General features: G+C 32.1%; 2 protein-coding genes across 2 annotated transcripts; one reads left to right on the forward strand and one right to left on the reverse strand.

Annotated features, from left to right (window-relative positions):
- Window positions 1-1,215: 1,215 nt before the first annotated feature.
- On the forward strand, window positions 1,216-1,689 carry LOC132253725 (uncharacterized). The gene has a single exon (XM_059736649.1). It carries the CDS (start codon window positions 1,216-1,218, stop codon window positions 1,687-1,689), a length of 474 nt encoding a protein of 157 aa, XP_059592632.1.
- Window positions 1,690-1,993: 304 nt separating this feature from the next.
- LOC100267147 (nuclear poly(A) polymerase 3) lies at window positions 1,994-11,796 on the reverse strand. The gene is made up of 10 exons (XM_002279808.4): window positions 11,191-11,796; window positions 11,036-11,113; window positions 10,266-10,373; window positions 7,226-7,288; window positions 6,978-7,139; window positions 6,603-6,716; window positions 5,181-5,243; window positions 4,761-5,063; window positions 4,372-4,536; window positions 1,994-2,728 (listed from the first exon to the last, which is right to left on the reverse strand). The coding sequence occupies exons 1-10, from the start codon at window positions 11,431-11,433 to the stop codon at window positions 2,336-2,338; spliced, it is 1,692 nt and encodes a 563-aa protein (XP_002279844.1). The 5' UTR covers window positions 11,434-11,796; the 3' UTR covers window positions 1,994-2,335.
- Between the last annotated feature and the right edge of the window lie 6,494 nt (window positions 11,797-18,290).

Consider the following 18,290-nt stretch of genomic DNA (forward strand, 5'->3'; position numbering starts at 1 on the left):
GATGATGAAATATTTTCTTTATATAATGAAAATAAAAAATATTTTCTAAATAAAATAAACTAGACTACAAAAAAATGTCTCTTGATGCCTTTGAAGGATTCGAACCAAAGGTTGGGGTTCAACTAATTTTACCACTAGAACAAGTTTGTCCTTGTTAAATCTAATGTACTAAAAATATATATTCAAAGTCATCCTATAAAAAACATATTAAAAAAATATTTTAGAGAGCAAATTAATTATAATTATTTTATAATTAAATATAAAAGTTTCTTTTAATTGAGTATCAAAAATATAAAAATTATCATAATAATTTTTTTCATAATATTTTAAATATCATTAATAAATTAATTAAATATTAAAAAATTATACATATATCATAATTTATTTTATATCATTTGATACAATTAAATTAAATGGATCATAATTTTAATATTAATATATATTTTAAAATTAGACATATTATAATCAAATATCATAATATTATTATAAAATAATATTTGATTTAATTTAATAATAAATATATACTTACAAAATTCATATTTTTATTAATGTATACGATATTATTATCAAATATGATAAATCATATTATACATATATCGAATTTTTTAATAAAACAACTTTAAAATATCTATTATACTTTTAGTTACATTTTTATGAAAATTTTCTTATATTTTTATAAATTTTGTGTTGTCGATATTTTTTTTTTCGCTGATATATCTTTAATATATCCGTAAAATCAAAATACCGTGATTTCCCGTATTTTTATCCGTAACCAGTTTACCACCAACTTCACTGCATTCATAGAAAAAAGAAACGGCAATTATACTAAATTCTTGTAAAGTAACAAGGTGAGATTACCTTCTGCATTCATTCTCCAAGAAAGGCAAATCCCCTTTAGTTACCAAATGAGACTTCGTATGCTTGAATCTCAACCCCCTATAAATCAAATCCTAGCCACCAACTTCGCTCGCATTCATCGAAAAAAGAAAGGGCAATTATACTAAATTCTTGTAAAGTAACAAGGTGAGATTACCTTCTGTGCATTCATTCTCCAAGAAAAGCAAATCCCCTTTAGTTACCAAATGAGACTTCGTATGGTTATCTCAACCCCCTATAAATCAAATCCTAGCCAACACCCCAAAACCTCAAGCATCATAAAACAAACAGCTGTGCCAATTCAGCTGTGCCAATTCTCCTTCCATATATCCTTCAACCATGAAGATACTAATGATCTCTCTTTCATGGCCCTTTCTTCTTCTTCTTTTTCTCCTCCCCACAATCCCCCAGTCCTCTGCTGCTATGCAGAACCCTCCAATTTCCAAAGACTCCAATACAGATGTCAAAGATCTAGCCCACTCTGCCCTTGAGCTGGCCTTGGCGAAGGCTAACGAAACTCTAGTGCACGTTGGAGAGCTGTTCAAGAACACCACCGACCCTGTGCTGTACAGATACTATGGCACATGCATTGATGAATATCAGGGAACTGTGACGAGGCATCTGCCGGGAGCCATCAGTGCTTTGGAGTCTAACAACTACGAAACGTCCAAACAAGAGGCGGGCTCTGCTGCCACCAGTGCAGATACGTGCGAGCAGCAATTCGTTCCTGAGAAATCACCCATGTCTGATGAGAATGCGGTGGTGCATGGACTGTCGGTTGTGGCATCAAATATTGTTGAGTTATTGGGTTGATTGACTGAATTTTTGTTTCCATTGTGAGGTCTGTAGATTGAAATTTTTAGGTACGGTGGTTTGTTGAAATTTGTGATTGGACTACAGTTATGTGATTGGAACAGACTTTTGGCTTTGTCATTGATATGATTAGGGTAAAGAGAACTTTAAATTTGAAATTTGAAATATTTTATTATTGAATTGGAGGTCTAATGATCATGTATTGCTCCTTTAATCATTTGGGACTTCCAAAGCACTTGGACCCTCAATCAAAGGGTGAAGTAACCACAAAAATTATAACACCTGGAAATGATCACTAAAGGCATTCCACAAACAAAAATGTATGATTAAATATAAAATTCTTTCCCAAGGTATAGAGTTACAAAAGATATTTATGAGAGGTATACAGAGAAATTTACAAGTCCTATACACCACCACCTCTATCTTTAATTTGTACAGTCTCACCCTTTTACTGTTGAATAAAAAACTTTACCCCATTCCATATCATCGTATACCTTCTTCCAGTAAAGATAAATCATATAAAAAAAAAACTGTGTACCCAAGAAAATCAAAATTCAGTGCCGGGCCAACCAGAAAATAAGAAAGGAAAAAAGAAACAAAAAAAGGACCGTTACCAGAAAACAGAGGTGATCATCTTAAGAGAAGCCTAGCTCCAAGCATCCAGGCGCTTAGCATCCTTATCGGTTGCTGCATACCCTACAAAGTACAGAGGCAGATGCTGCGAGAACACCGGGACCCTTGGTTGATGATAATTAAACATCCTCCAGCATGCTTTTGTCCTGTTCCTACTTCCAGTATCCAGCTGAGCATAACCAGGCAGCTGAGAAGTAGGAATGACAGACAAATTCATCTTTCCAGGAGGGCCTTGATAGCCACCGTTATTAATGTTTTGCATGAAGTCATCCTCCACAACATCTATGTCCGAAAAATTTATCCTACCAGGTTGTACGCCCCAGAAAAACACAACATTTGGCCCTCCTGCATCAGGATCAATGAACTCTGTTGGGTTGGGGTCACACAGACCCTGTACCTCCTCCACCTGCAGCAATAATGCAAATAAGGCCTCATGAAGTGTGAACAAGAAGGAATATGTATATGTGTAATTGTGTATATATATATATATGTATGTATGTATGCATATATGCAGAGACAGTCATAAAACTACTAGTATTTTAACATAAAAAGATATTATGGTGAGTGTGTTCACACCCCAGCATTTGCCCCCTAAAAAGGAGTCAACAGGCTATCTATCATGAGGCCCCCACCCGAGTTTTGTGGAGCAGAACTGCCAATATAATGTGGTGTTTCACTTGTCACATGTTATTGTCTACTCGTCAGCTACCATGACCATAAGAGCTTCGTATGTCACTTCATTATCAACTTAACTCAAGATTGTACAATGAAGGAGTGTCCTGGTGAGTGCCCCCAAAATCCCCCTCTTTTACTTCTCCGTCCATAATTCAAAAGCCCTGCAGTTCAACTCTATTAACCAGTTAACAATCAATTCTCGTCTCAAATCTTATCTTTTCCTCTTATGTTTCTCGATCAAGAGTAGTGTAAGTGAGGGGATCAAAATCCCTAATGTCATATCTTCCTGTGTCACTTAGGTCCATAAAACCTCTAGGTGCCATATTTTCTATATCTATATAATATATTGAAAGACCTTAGATCAACTAAAAATTTAACACAGAATAAAATATTTGGAGAACTCAAAAGAAGAAATTGAAAAGCTGAAATGATATGACATTTTCTATAACATTGAGATCATCCAACAAGTTGGATGTTAAGTGATATACGCTTTCAAATTTAGCCTGGTGGGAGCATTAAATTGATTAGGAGCATCGCTTCCACAGTTAGTTGGATACTATCACCTAGAGTGAATCCTATTCCCCATATATCTGCTTCAGAAACATCCAGACAGCATTAATGGAAATTCAAGAATCCCACTGCCAAACCATAGTTCTTATACCAGTGCAATCAAATTTTGGGGTTTATTAAATGTTTGCTTTTTTTATTGCACATGGCTTTCCCTATATATACATCTAAAACCCAGTTCCTTCCCTAGACGTGACTCTAAGAAAGTAGATTACTCAGTTAATTCAAACCTTACTGCATGAACATTTCAGAATAGAAATGAATGAATTTTTTTTATCATTTAGGGATAATTTATATTCACATGTTTCATAACCAATTATTCACAGGGATTCTAAATAATTTGCTTCTGTAGTTTGTCTATAGAATTCTAAATAACCTTCCACTTGACTAGTAGCAATTTTATCTTTCAGTCAGATTTCCCAATTTTCTCCCAAGCCCTCCCTTGACTAGTATCCACTCCCCAATAATAGCAACTATGTCACAAATTGCACACCTCAGCCCCTCTTAATCACTGTTCCAATCTCCCAACTATTTGGGGCCCACAACACAAATAACCGCAATGTACCATAACCCTGCAATATAGCTGTCCCAACATAGCTTTTAGTGAGCACATCAGACAATTTCCTATTTTCCTTTACATATGATGATTTAGGCCCTACTTTCCTTACACAAGAAGCTAGAATGTTAAAAATGAAAGATTCTTTGTGCTTACTGTCAACATGGAATTATGAAATTATATATATATACATACACACATACATTCAATAAAATTAAAATGATAATAAATGAACAAAGTCAAACACTAACCTTTGCAAGAAGGAAGCGAAAGCGTGACTTTACCCAACCCACCCAATCCCCTAATTCATCTTGATTAGAAGACGACAGGTAAATTTTTATAAATCGCGAATATTTCTTGGAGTAACAAAAAGGCTCAAATATGTCATTCCAGTCAAAGTCTAGCCTTAGGAGATCCTGTCACAAAAAAATAAATTAAAAAAATAAGTGTCCCTTTGGACTCTCTTTATAACAAGATCATTTTTTACTATGTCTGAACAAATACACAGAAGTACTATTATTATACAAAGCACATACTAAGATTTGAAAAGATCAATGAAACTAATGAAAACTGCAAGAGGTTAAAACAGATAAATTAACATTTATAGCAAAGATTATGTTTGTTAGGCAAACAGTAATACCCGAGTCAGAGCATGCCCTAGGGTAAGCTCTGTCGTGATCCTGTAAAATGTGCTTTTCGTGATGTTTGAATGGCAATATCCATAAGGGCTACATGGTAATTGAATGGGCATTAATGCACGTGTTTCTCTGGTGCCTCCAGTTGGTAGTCTTCCATCTTCCAATGCTACTGGTGTAGGCCAAGGCCAGCCGGAGAAAGTCTTAAAAAAGCTTGACATTAGAACATTTAAGTTGGCATGTGGATTCTTTTGACAAACAAAAGCAGCAAGAATGGCCAAATGGACTCCACCAAAATACCCAAATAACTGCAATAAATAGAGAATACTGGGATCAAAAGTTCATAAATAGTCAAAACCCAAATAGCCCAAAATGGCAAAAAGCAAACCCTGAACACAAAATGAGAGAGAAACATATGCCCTTACGTTACCATACACCCCTCGCCTTTTCGCCCATAATTTAATACATCGAAGTATTGATTGAAAATTCTGGAAAGGAAAATCCAAGAATATATAAGATTTACTACAGTTATAAAAATGCAAAATGCACAAGTTAGGGTGACAAGAATGTATGCAGAAAAATAAAATGTTTCTGAAACCTCCTGCATGGATTATATCACATAACATAGCAATTTGAAAATAACCCCACAATAAACTGATCAACCCCACTTCCAGCTTATAACAGCCAAACATATTCAAAAGTGTAGTAGAAGAAACAAGAAAAGGCCATGCATACATATTAGCACACACGTCCTCTCAAATCATAAAGGTCTGAATTATGGTAAGACCAGCTTTCCTCATGACCTCAACCCACTAGAACTGATGTCTTATTCCTGGGAGGCCAATCTGTGGAAGGAGAGGACCAGTAACTATCTGGAGATAAAAACTCTCATGAGTTGTGACACAAACTTGTTTGCTATTGTATTATTTTTTTCTACATCTTCCTTCTTTATTATCTTCATATACCTTTGTGCACACACCTATTATCAGCCACACTAAATATGAGCTAAATTATGGCTGATAACCAATTAATACCATTATTTCCATTCTCACAAAACCATTCATTATTCCACATCTTTTCATTACTTAGTACCAAGTATTCCATGCAGTTCCTTCACATGGACCTCTTACAGAAATTTCCACCTGTCAAGGGAGTAAACCAGGTGATAAAATTATCACATTATATGCTTTCTTCAAATTTTAAAAAAGGGAAAATCCTAAATATGAACCAAGTTTCCAAATACATAGGTGAGCCATCAACACCACCCCCAGGACAACACAGCATTTGCTCAATCATTAGAAGAATGCAACAATTTGAAACAAATATAATTCTCATAGTCATTATGAGAACATTAAATTAATTTCCTGATGTAAAACTAATTAGTAAGAGGACTAAAGAAAAACCAGTTGAAAAAAATGATTATATAGGGCAGAGAATCTTCAATATTTGGCACTTGACACCCTGCAAACCGTTGGACTCTTCTAAGGTCTCCTTCCTATAACGAAACTATTAAAGGTAGAAAAGGTAAATCAACTTATTTTGGAATCTTAACAGAGACTTCAAATGAAAATTACAGCTATATAATCAAACCTCTGAATACCCAACATATTGTAATACATACACAATCCAAAATACATTGTCTATAGCAATTAAAGACTAGAAATAATCAAGACCATTGTCTATGCAATACATTTTCTTACATCCAGAATAAGATTATATATATAACTAGGCACCTAACAAAAAAGGGGGAATGTGCCATTGCCTAAGCAATACATCATAAGAAATAAGCCCACATTGAAACAAAGACCAAAATCGTCAGTTATGAGCAAAATGCTTATACAAATTACCTCCACATTTGGAACAAGCTGAAGAATGCATTCATTGGCTCGTACTCCGGACAAGCTTTTCCAACTTGTTTCGTCGATATTCCTTAGAAAATATGGGTTGAGTACATTCAAATTCTGTAATTCACAACTCAGCACGTCAAAATCTCTAAACCATTTAGAGAAAAGAAAACAAAATAGTTAATAGTGAAACAATACCTAATATGTAGAACCAGCCAACTTTCGTATTTAAAAAAAATATACAAGGAAGCACTCATAATGGTGGAGAATACTTTAAAATACCACATGTCCGCATAATTTGTATACAAATAAATATATGCAAGCATTAACTGATAAAGTTGTTTCACGTAGGCTTTATTTCATAGTTTTCACACTTACTTCAGGAACATATAATAGTTTAAGCTGAGCATATGGAAGATCAACGGATATTCCATCAAATTTGAACCGCATTAGAGGAACTTTGGCATCTTTGACACAATGGATCTCTGAGACTTCTGGTCTACTTTCAAGCATGTTGCGCAGAACAATAAAAAAATCATCCTGCATGAATTATGGAACTTTAAGTTGAGAGAAAATACTTACAATTCAAATTATGAAATAAATAAAGAGGTAATTAAGAAACTTACAGCCATGGAAGCAAAGAAAGGGCCAACACATAGAGCATCAATGTCTGATTCTGGCCCATGAACCTGGATAAATAAATCAATAATAAAAACATGATGCAACAAAAAGGCTGTAACAGGGGAATGCCAAACAGAAGAAGGATCAAACTCCTTTTTAAGAGCATAAATTTCTCATTTATTTGTATGAAAATAACTAATGAATTCAGTCAATACTATAGAACAATCTTATAGAAGGTAGAAGGCTTCAAATATTGGTTATCCTGCAATTAGTTATGGTAATTGACAACATTGGAGATCATTGTGCAAGTGCAATTCTCTTTCACAGGAAGGCTCAATGCAGTTCCATGAAGAAACAAATACAATACAGTTCTAATAAAAAAATTGTTTTTGACACCTCAAACTTACAGAATTGCAATGATCCATAAAACTCCATTTATCCTCAGACGCAGTTCACTGGGATGGATTAATTCAAACTATCCTATTGAAAAGCAAGTTTCTAACAGATGAGATGTTTCATTTTCCCTAATTGAGCAGATAGAACAAGGATTTGTTTGGTGGTGAAAACCTAGAGTTACTTTTCAATAACTTATTAGCTATTGTACAAAGTAACTGAAATCTGCAAAAGAAATACCATTCAGTTAATATTCCCAAAGGAGTAGCAAATGGATCCTGCTGGCTCACCTACATTGCATGCAATAGGACATAGAAGTGCTACTTGAAAAATATATAAAAGATCATAGGCCTATTTGGATTCTCCATAATAATTATGACCTATCATGCCATATTAGGATGGATGAATTTTTATATATCCATCCCCGGAAGGAACTGGATATTCATTAAATACAAAACTAACAGAAAAACTACCATGCCATGCAAACTATAAATTTCAGTGGGCCCATGGACAAACACATGTATTGCAAAATTACGTGATTTATAATCACGTCAAACCAGATAATGACTTAAGAGCAACCCTTATGAGGATTAGAAAACCACCTATCCAAAATAGAAAATAATTCAGTAAAAAAAAAAAAATTCAAATGAGTTTTTGTAGTGGAAAATAGAAGTCCAAAGGAAAAACACCATCTCTAACATAATTTTATATTTATCTCCAAATAAAAGGCAAAAGAAACTTAAGAATAAATGTTGGAATCTTAAAATTAGTGCAAATAGTGGTAGAAAGAACCAATAGTAGAGAACCACCCTATCAATGATAATGAAGCACCAGTGTATCATATCCTACACCATTTCTTTTATTGTTTGTAGAGATCCCACGTCTATTAATGCCAAAAATTTTACCGAAGTTTGAAATACATTAATGATAGACTTACTAGGATCCTACATACACATAAAAGAAGACCGTCTCTACCTATAATGCCATAATTCATAAGGCATCCACCCACATGTGCACCATGCATGCACTTTGAACGGATTATAAAAATGGAAGAATGGTTGACAAGAAGAAATTTTCCAGATCTATTACATATTGACAGAGCTAAGGCACCACAAATCCCTATTGTTCTTAACAGCCAACAAAATAGGCCCATATCCAATGTCAAAAGGTTTTGTAAAACAATTGTTTTCCAAATGATGCACCAAACAAACAGATTGCTCAACCTTCAACATTCCATATCAGAAATGATCCACGAACAAATTTTTATCAACCATGTGCAGATTGCTTGCAACTGTACATTGTAAGATCTCTTCTAAACTTGTATTCTTTCTGAATAACAACATATTAATTATCAATTATAATATCAAACATGATATACAGTACTTGTTGGGGTCCAGGACAAATAAAAAATATTCAAACCAAATATGAACAATAAGGTTGAGTCCAATCCAGTGGATATATTTTTTGCTCTTCACAGCATAAAGCTATTATCCAGAATTAACACATTGGCATGCAACCCATAACATTAGAAAAGGTTCTTGCAATCACATGTTAATAAATATACAATCAGCGTCAAAACAAGGAGGTCATTAGACCATGATGCATGGTAGATTTTGAAATCAATCAAATAGCTTACATCCTATAAAAGAGAACTTCCTGACTCATCATCCAATTCCAATGTGAGAGGGACACAACAGGAGAAAAGCAAAGAATCATATTTCAAGAACAAGTGGAAAGAAAAAATTTCCCCAAATTTATTCCTTTCCAAAGTAATATTGAGAAGAACTTGATGGAATGAGCACTATTGGTTATTTTTTGGACAATAAACATAACAAATGTTAGCAGGTTGACAACAAGTGAAGCTAAAAAGAAAAGTGAGCCCAACTTGAGTAGATTACAACAAACCAACCATATACAATGACAAGACCCTAAAGATTTCGGTACACTCTTGAATCACTTCTATTGTGCACATTATAATTAACATCCATCATTAGGAACTAACTTTGTCTTTATCTAGAAGTTCATAAGTAGAATGGCATACTTCATAAATACCCATTAAACCTTTGTTCATACATATAAGATATGTGAAATGTGGTTAAAAACCAAAACATCTCAAATATTCTTTAAATATATTGATGGGTCCCTGAATCATAATTTTAATAAAGTTGGTGAATCAACAATTGGCATCCATGTTAGATTCCGACACTCATACCTATACCAGTACAACAATGCAAATATTCTTTCGTTGAACAAGGTACAAGAAGGTGTAGAAAATTGATAAATAGCTGCTTAACTAACAAACATAACCAAATGATGAAACTGTAGTTTCAATCTTTAGGACACCTCCTAAAACTAGGGTTAAGTCATAGGGAGCCATCGATTTGTCATCAACAATCAGTAAATACATTTTAAAGTAACTTTAAAAAAAATGAAAAAAAAAGGGAAAGAAGTAAGTTTATCCTGAATATAAATAGAAAACTGATGCTGGTAGCAATGTTATGGGATTGTGAGCAACTTGGAATGACAATAACTCCACAGTTCCATAATTCTATTATAACATCATCAAAAATTACAAAAGCTATAAGCATTCATGGCATTAAAATACGGTTAAGAACAGTAGCCTCAAATACCCAAAGAAGGAAAAATACTCACTCCAAGGCCATACGAGCCATAAGTTAAAATCGTTGCAGAAGTAACTGCAATTTGTTGTTTTGGGCGTTGACGTTGCCAAGCAACCCTCTTAACCCATGTCAACACTATCTGCAAAACAATATGAAACATAGAGATTTAAAGACAATGAATGCCATGTGAAGTTGTTAAGTAAGTGGTCAGAGAGAACAATACTGGCAAAATCAATGTAACAATATAAAGAATACAATTCAGCATGCAAGCAACCACATCAAAGATAAATAACCACTGAAATCAGCAAACTAAATGGATAAACATGAAAAAACAGGAGAATGCATTTCACCGCATATCATAAATAAAGAAAATATCATCATTAACATGACCGCCAAATAGACTATAATTTTATAGATGAGAAGTCCCTTGCAGGTGAAAATCAAATTATGAATCATTTTCATCTAAAGGAAAAATTGGAACTGCATAGTTTGCATAAGTTCAATTGATTCCCTAACATTATTAGAATAAAAAAACAACAAAGTTTAAAAGGAAAATACAAAACAAAAATAAGAAACAAAGATATTCCAGAAACTAGAAGAAAGATAGATGACTCCAAACCTCGGGGAAAAACAGCCTGAACAGAACTACTACATAGAAGATACAAACTTTCACACAAAGCCACTGATCCTTTCGTAATTCTTTAGCATTGCTATCATCAAAACTAACAATTTCACGATCAAACCTTAACTAAGCATGATCGAGGCCCAAAAATATCGACTTGAATATCAGAGTCAACAAACCTCTTTGAGCTTCTCAATTACATTTTTCCTCTTCAACTCCTCCTCTGGGGACGGAATGAGCCCTTCGTTTGACATAAACTACAAAGAAAGATCAAAACTTAAATTGAGTAGAAAACTAAAATGAAGCAAAAAAAATGGCTCGAGTCTCGACCAACCTGAAGCAGCGAGATTGACCTGCGATGTTCCATTCGGACCAACACCGCCGGATTCAAAACAAATCCAGGTTGCGGTAAACTCGCGGGATCAAAAGGCGGCACAGGACCGAAGCTAGGGTTTATCACGCCGACCGGTCTCGGAACAAAGCCGACCGGAGCGTTCACGACTGGAGGTTGAGGATGTATCAACGGCTGTGAATGAACCAGAGCAACACTGTTCTGACTCCGGTGAGCATGTGCCATGCACACCACTCAAAATCTCGGATGGATTGAAGCCAGACAGAATCGAGGTTTCATTAACCGAATCGAAGAGCTCTCGAGCGTACCGGAATAGAAGAGCTCCGGATCGGATTCGCGCGGCGGCAGAGAGGAGACAAAACCCTAATCGAAACGGAGAGAGGTTTAACTATTTCATTCGATCGAATGTTCCAGTGGCTTTGCTTTTTGAACTCATAACGGGTGCCAAGAATCGAGAGGGAGACACTGAGCTAGGTGGCGTGGTTGCCCCTAATATGTAATATTAAACGTGGCGTCTCGTCGCGTTGCCAAGTGTCTCTCCGATTTGCCTGACTTCGGACCTTCCAAGAAGGGCGGCGTTAGTTTTTTACATGTCCAGAGTTGTTTAATAATTTTACGCGGTTGGCCAACTTGGCCTATCCCTCCAACCTTGTGACGTGGACGTATGTCATTGGTACATGGAAGGGTATATTCGTCTTTTAATGAATTACCAAGAATGTTTTTGGTAATGCATCCACCATCTTTCTCTTCCCATTCATTTTGTCCTTTTTTAAGTTTTTGTAGTTGTTTGATAAATCATTATAATGATTTAATTTAAGTTATGAAACATGTTCAAAACATTTTAAAAAATAATATTAAATTATAACTTAAAATTTAAAATATTTTTGATAAGTCATTTTAATTACATTAAATTATGTATAAATTAATTTAAAATTATTTCAAATTATTATACATTAAATTTTACCCAACCTATATATAGCATATATTAAATTAAAAATTATTAAATATTATATTTTAAATTCTAAGAAACTCTGTATATAGCATATATCTTTCTTAATTAAATAATATGTTATTTTATGTTTTTTTTTCCATAAATACGATGACATTGTAAATATTTAAATGGTTCGTCATGTTTCTAATTTTGAAAAATAAAAGAGAATTGTTTTAAAAGAGCATGTTATTTTCATCTATTTAATATATATATATAAATTTATTATTAAGCATGACAGCATTATTCTTCCATCTTCACAATTTAAAATCGATATAAAAAAACTTCAAATATAAAAGTTTGTTTGACCGTATAATTTCCAAGAGAGTTCGAAATCCTTTTCTGATCTCAGATGGATGGACATGCAAAAGGGAATTTCTACTGGACTTACCCATGTGCAATGCAAGAAGTTCCTTGACTTCGGAACGACTGCCGGCAAAGTCTTCTTCCGTCGCTGCTTACTCTTTCTCTCGATCCTTTTCTTTCCTATTTTTCTTCCTTTCGATCCTACCTTATTAGCGAACCGCGAAACTTTATACCCTATAAAATTATTACTACTGCTCATCACCCCTTGTATATTGCCTTTATATTTTTAAAAACAAAAAACTTATCTTAAAATTTTATAACATTGTTTGATTGTCATTTTATGAAAATAATTTTAAAAACAAAGTAAAATAGAAAATAATTTTCAAATAACAAGTAAAATTTGTTTTTACCGGTTTTAAAACACGGGCCTTTTGGCCATGTTTTTTGAAATTTTTTTTAAATGTTTTTAAGTTAAATAATAAAAAATGGTTTTTAAAAATAAGTTTCCGAAAATATGGTCAAATAGCCTTGGTATTTTTCTAAATTTTAAAAAAATCTAAAATTTTTCAATAAGGAAATAAATTTCAAAATAAAATATACTGATATACATAATTTATTAATTTTTAAAATATAATTTGAAAAAAAAATCAATTTAATTAGTATTAGAAAGTTATAAACTAACACTCATTTGGAATGACTTGCTGATTTATTCTCTATATATAACCATATTTTTACAAAATTTTCATTAGACTGATAAATATCAAAACAAATAAAATATAGTGTATTGAATTTATTAATGGAATTAAGAATTTTAAGAATAACTTGAAACTCAAATAGTAATATAACCAATACCATAAATTAGGGATAAAAATTGGTATTGAGTTATTCTATTGTTTTTAGGCATGGATCCATGATTTTGTGAATTTTTATTTTTCACCATAAAAATAAACACCAAATTAAAGTAATGTTTAATGTCTTATATTTATTAACCAGTGTAATAAAATTTTAAAATAATTTGAAATTCAAATATTGATTTATTTAATCGTAATTTTATGGGTAAAAATTGATCCACTATGATTTTATTATTTTTAAAATTATATTAAATTTATTAATAAATTTCATAATTTTTTAAAATAATTTAAAACTTGAAACTAGACGTAATCACTATAAAAAACAATATACCAAAACCCACATTAACAATCATGCCATACAAACACTTTTATTGTCTGCTTTGGATCTATCAAAATTTAGTTAAAATTTTACATTCATTAGAAGAATCCATTCATCAACTCAAGAGATAATATATTTTTCAAGAATCAATTAGGTTCTATTAGGAAAACAATTTTAAAACTGTTATTTGATTTTTATTTTTTATTTTTATAGAAAGTTTGTTTGAGATTTGGAATATTTTCAATTTATTTTTCACATTTCTAAATACATATTTTTTAAATAACATTTATATTCAGTACACTATTTCCAATTATTCTTTATATTTGGAGCATTGTTTTTTTGAAATTTTTTTAAAATAAATTAAAATAATTAAAATACATTCCCAAAATATCCATGTTTTGTGTTTTTAAAAATAGTCACTTAGGTTTTGTTTGGTAATTGTTTTTTAAAACAGTTTTGAAAAAATAGGTTTTAAGAATAGTTTTTGAAAATTGTTTTTAATGTTTTGTAAAACAAAAGTCTTTAGAACCTAAAATCGTTTTTAACATGTTGTTAATGTTTTTAAAAATAATTTTTACATCTATAGCTTTATTTTTAACCATTATATATGTTTGTATAATTATTTTTTTAAACAGTTCTCAAAAAAACAACTAAAAGTAATTAAAAGATATTATATAAAAACATTATGCTTTCTATTTTCTAATAGTAAAAAATAAAAAGAAAACATAGAACAGTTTATGATTGTTAAACGCGTTTTTTAGATTTTTTGTTATAAAAAAAAAAAACCGTTTTTGAAAATTATTTTTAAATGTTTAGTAAATGTTTTTTTTAAGCAATTCTGGAAAATATTTTATAAGAACAATTTTTAAAAATTATTTTTTAAAATATTGTAGAACAAAAGTTTGTTTGAAACTCAAAATATTTTTTAACTTGTTTTTAATATTTTTAAAAATATTTCTTATATTTATAATTTTTTTTTAATCATTATACATGTGCATATACTTATTTTTTTTAAACATCTCTTAAAAAACAATTAAAAATGTTATATGAAAACATATTGTTTTATGTTTTTTATAACAAAAAAATAGAAAACAGTACATGGTTGTCAAATGTGTTTTCTAATTTTTTTTGTTATATTATCGAAAACAATTACCAAACAAATCCTTAAATTTTTGTAACTTTTTTTAAAGTTAGTAGTTTTTAAAATGCTAAGAAAATGGTTGGGATGGTATTTAATACGCTCATATTTATTTATATTAATAATTTTAGTTAATATAATATGTTTGTCATTGTGACTAATTTTAAAATAATTTTTTTTTGTAGAGAATAAAAATTCATTTGGCCGTCTAATTTAAAAACAATTTATTTTATTTAAAAAAAAATAAAAAACTATTTTTTAAAATTTATAACATTACCCAACCATCGGCTCCTGAAAACAATTTTAAAAACAAAGTGAAGTGATAACAAGTAAAAGTCGTTTTCACAATTTTAAAAAAACGAAAGAAAAACATGAACCAAACTTGCTTTTAAAAGTTGTTTTTTATTATTTAACTTAAAAACAGTTTATAAAAACAAGTTAAAAAAAAACATGACCTATCAATTCATCAAATTGTTTTGACCATTTGATATCCAAATTCAAATTATTTGATGTGACATCCAATTGACTAAAAATTAATTGTATGGTCACACATTATAAAACTTTGTGAAACCACAAAATTAGAATCTTGTTTAATTATAGATTTTTTTATTTTTAATTTAAAAAACTTGACCTAAATAATCCTAAGATTAAATTCCTAGTTTGATAGTATCATTAACATCACCTATTTTCTGTACATTTTTAATGAGATAATTAATAAAGAAAATAAGGATAGCATACTAATTTCATAGATAATTTCCTCCTAGTTGCTTCCAAAAGAAAACCCTCCATCTCTTCTACAAATTATTCTTTACGAGTTTTACTGGGAATATGATAATAAATCAAATCCGTACATATTTGTGGTAATACCTAGTTCTTGGTCAATAAAATAATCATTTTCCCATGAGACTTACATAATATGGAGGAGTTACCTACTTCGGATATGTCAATTGATCTAAGGTCTCCTACGCTCAACTCGATTTGACGTCTTTTTTACGTCGTCCGCGAATTAAGTTAATTGTACAAGATTACGATTAAGTTATCAAATAATCGTGAGATTTTTCCTTTCCACTCGCTTCCTTCACAAGGTTTCCTATTGATAAAGTTTAACATCACTTCACGGAATCATTCCCCTTTAATAAAGGAGGAGCAACAGTACATCACCGCTTCGCTTCCATTCTCTCCCAACTACTCATCCTACAAAACGGCATCGTTTTATAGCGAGGTCTCAGACTCTCAGGATAGTGCTCCATTGTACCCTGCAATCTTCAAAACTTGACTGTTTGTTTCTAGAAGCACCGCTCAGTCCTCAAAACGGATCGTTATAGACAAAAACGACGCCGTTTTGGCAGTTACGGCCAAATTAATTTCCCAGAGCAGAGGAGGAGATTCGACAGCCCAATCACCCCCAAAAAGTCATGAGAAAATTGCATAATTACGAATTCCACACCGTCCAAACAAAAATCATAAAACATAAAGAACTAACTGTACACTGTATCAGTATAAACAACAATCAAGCTCTGCAAATCTGACAAACACGGTAGGAAACATGAATTCAATGGAGCACCTTGCCTTCACAATCTGCAATTCACCTATTAAGATGGGAGTTCCGGAGACGGAAGCGTCTGGTTTCCGTTGATTCACACAGAGCCATGTCTATAGCAAGAGAACTCTCGGAAGTTAAGCTATCAGAGAGTGCAGCCGCAGAAAACGAAAAAGAAGCAAAGCATCGCGACCAAAGCCAACGATTCCAGCACATACACGAAGGTCCACAAGACGCTATCCAAGATCGAGAAATCTAACCACCTGAAGCTCTGCGTGGACCACCCCGCCGTGAAGTAGGAGAAGTCGAATTCCGGCCACCGGAATATTGAGAAGGATATCGAGAAATCGAATTCCGGCCACCGGAAAGTTGATGCTGACCACCTCCCACACATCTCTCTCAGGCTCGTCTCTCATACGGTAAAGTTGGAACTGGAATTTGGCAGTATTATTTATCTATCCGGGAGATGTCTGGCGCACCAATTTTAATCTACTGACGACCCACAGTTATCAAGTACAACCTCTCCAGCATAGATTGATCTGGCCGTACAGGAAGTGATTAGTTACAGCGAGGCCCACAGGTATGAACGGTAGACCCCAATCGCTTCTGATAATCTTGAAAACACGAATATCTAAGAAATCAAGATATACGCACGTGAAACATGCGTGACAAATTGTTAGCAATGATAGCAAGTTTAAAGTGATTAATTTTTAATGGGATGTGTACCGTTCATTAAATTTCTAATAATTTTAAATTTTAAAATCAAATTAAAGGTTTGGGATTAGCTACTGATGGAAATATTAAATTAAATATTAATTTTCTATTGTATTGATGACAGAATGGTAGGTTGCATAACGAAGATATTGTCTAGATTTATGAAATTTATTTATTTATTTTTTTAACTTCCCATCTAAAAAAATTATAATTATTCTGTCTCCTCACCCTTTCAATCCTATCTAATATCTGTCTATCGTTCAACGGTCATACACGAGCCACCTGGACCTTTGCTATGGTTTTTTTTTGTCTTATCTTACTAAGCCTACCACGAAGACCGTGGAATCGACTCTTGATTCTTTAATTTGAGTAAATGTATTATTAATCTAAACGCATGAGGTGGTGTCGTGTCGGTATTTGTAATATGCATCTACCACAAGGCCTCAGCCTGTCATTTTCGCGTGTCCAGATTTTTCTTGAATATTTCCCAAAAATGGAAAATCTTAATTCCTAAAGAAATGGGTTCTGGATGGATGGAGAAGGGGGAATTAAAAACTGGAGATATTCGTATGAGTCTAGGATTTAGGTGGGAATCAATGGATACCGGGGCACACGGCTGGATAAGGAAAAAAATAAAAAAATAGAAAAGAGTAAAAGGACTGTTTGGAATTGATTAGTGGGAGATTAATTCAGTGTTTCGCTGTTTGGTGATCTGATTTTGGGTCCAACTTTGACTAGTTGTTGTTCTGAAAAGGTAGCCGATAAAATTAGGGATGCAAGACAAGTTTATTAAATGGCACCGAGGAGGGTTTGATAAATCAACCCCCTTAATAATTAATCAAGGGACAACCGGTTAACAGTAAGTAAATCATTAATCATCCCACTTTGAAAAAGTAACCTCTCACCCTTTTTTTCAACCTAAAAAAAAAATACATATTTTAAATAAAAAATACTCTTATATGTTTCTAAAATGCATATATAAATAATAAAAATATTAAAGCGTATTTATGTCAAAAATTCTTAACCCTTTTAAGTTCAAAAATAAGAAATATTAATTTTATAAATTTGAGATATTTTCATCATTTTAATTGATTAATCCATTAATTAAAAAGTAATTTGATTAAAAAATCAATTAAAACCTAAAATTTAAAATTTAATAAATGTTTTTTTTTTTTTTTACAAAAAGTAAAAATAATGGAAAAACTACGATGTTTGTTTTTTTACTT

Source organism: Vitis vinifera, chromosome 5 (assembly GCF_030704535.1).
Source record: "Vitis vinifera cultivar Pinot Noir 40024 chromosome 5, ASM3070453v1".
NCBI lineage: Eukaryota > Viridiplantae > Streptophyta > Magnoliopsida > Vitales > Vitaceae > Vitis > Vitis vinifera.

Excerpts from the sequence above, each read along its gene's own strand:
- LOC132253725 (XM_059736649.1), top strand. The coding sequence starts at position 1,216 with ATGAAGATACTAATGATCTCTCTTTCATGGCCCTTTCTTCTTCTTCTT.
- LOC100267147 (XM_002279808.4), bottom strand. The coding sequence starts at position 11,433 with ATGGCACATGCTCACCGGAGTCAGAACAGTGTTGCTCTGGTTCATTCA. Across the intron at positions 5,064-5,180 it reads GGCGAGGGGTGTATGGTAAC|TTATTTGGGTATTTTGGTGG; the intron begins GTAAGGGCATAT and ends TATTTATTGCAG. Across the intron at positions 4,537-4,760 it reads TAGGGCATGCTCTGACTCGG|GATCTCCTAAGGCTAGACTT; the intron begins GTATTACTGTTT and ends TTTTTGTGACAG.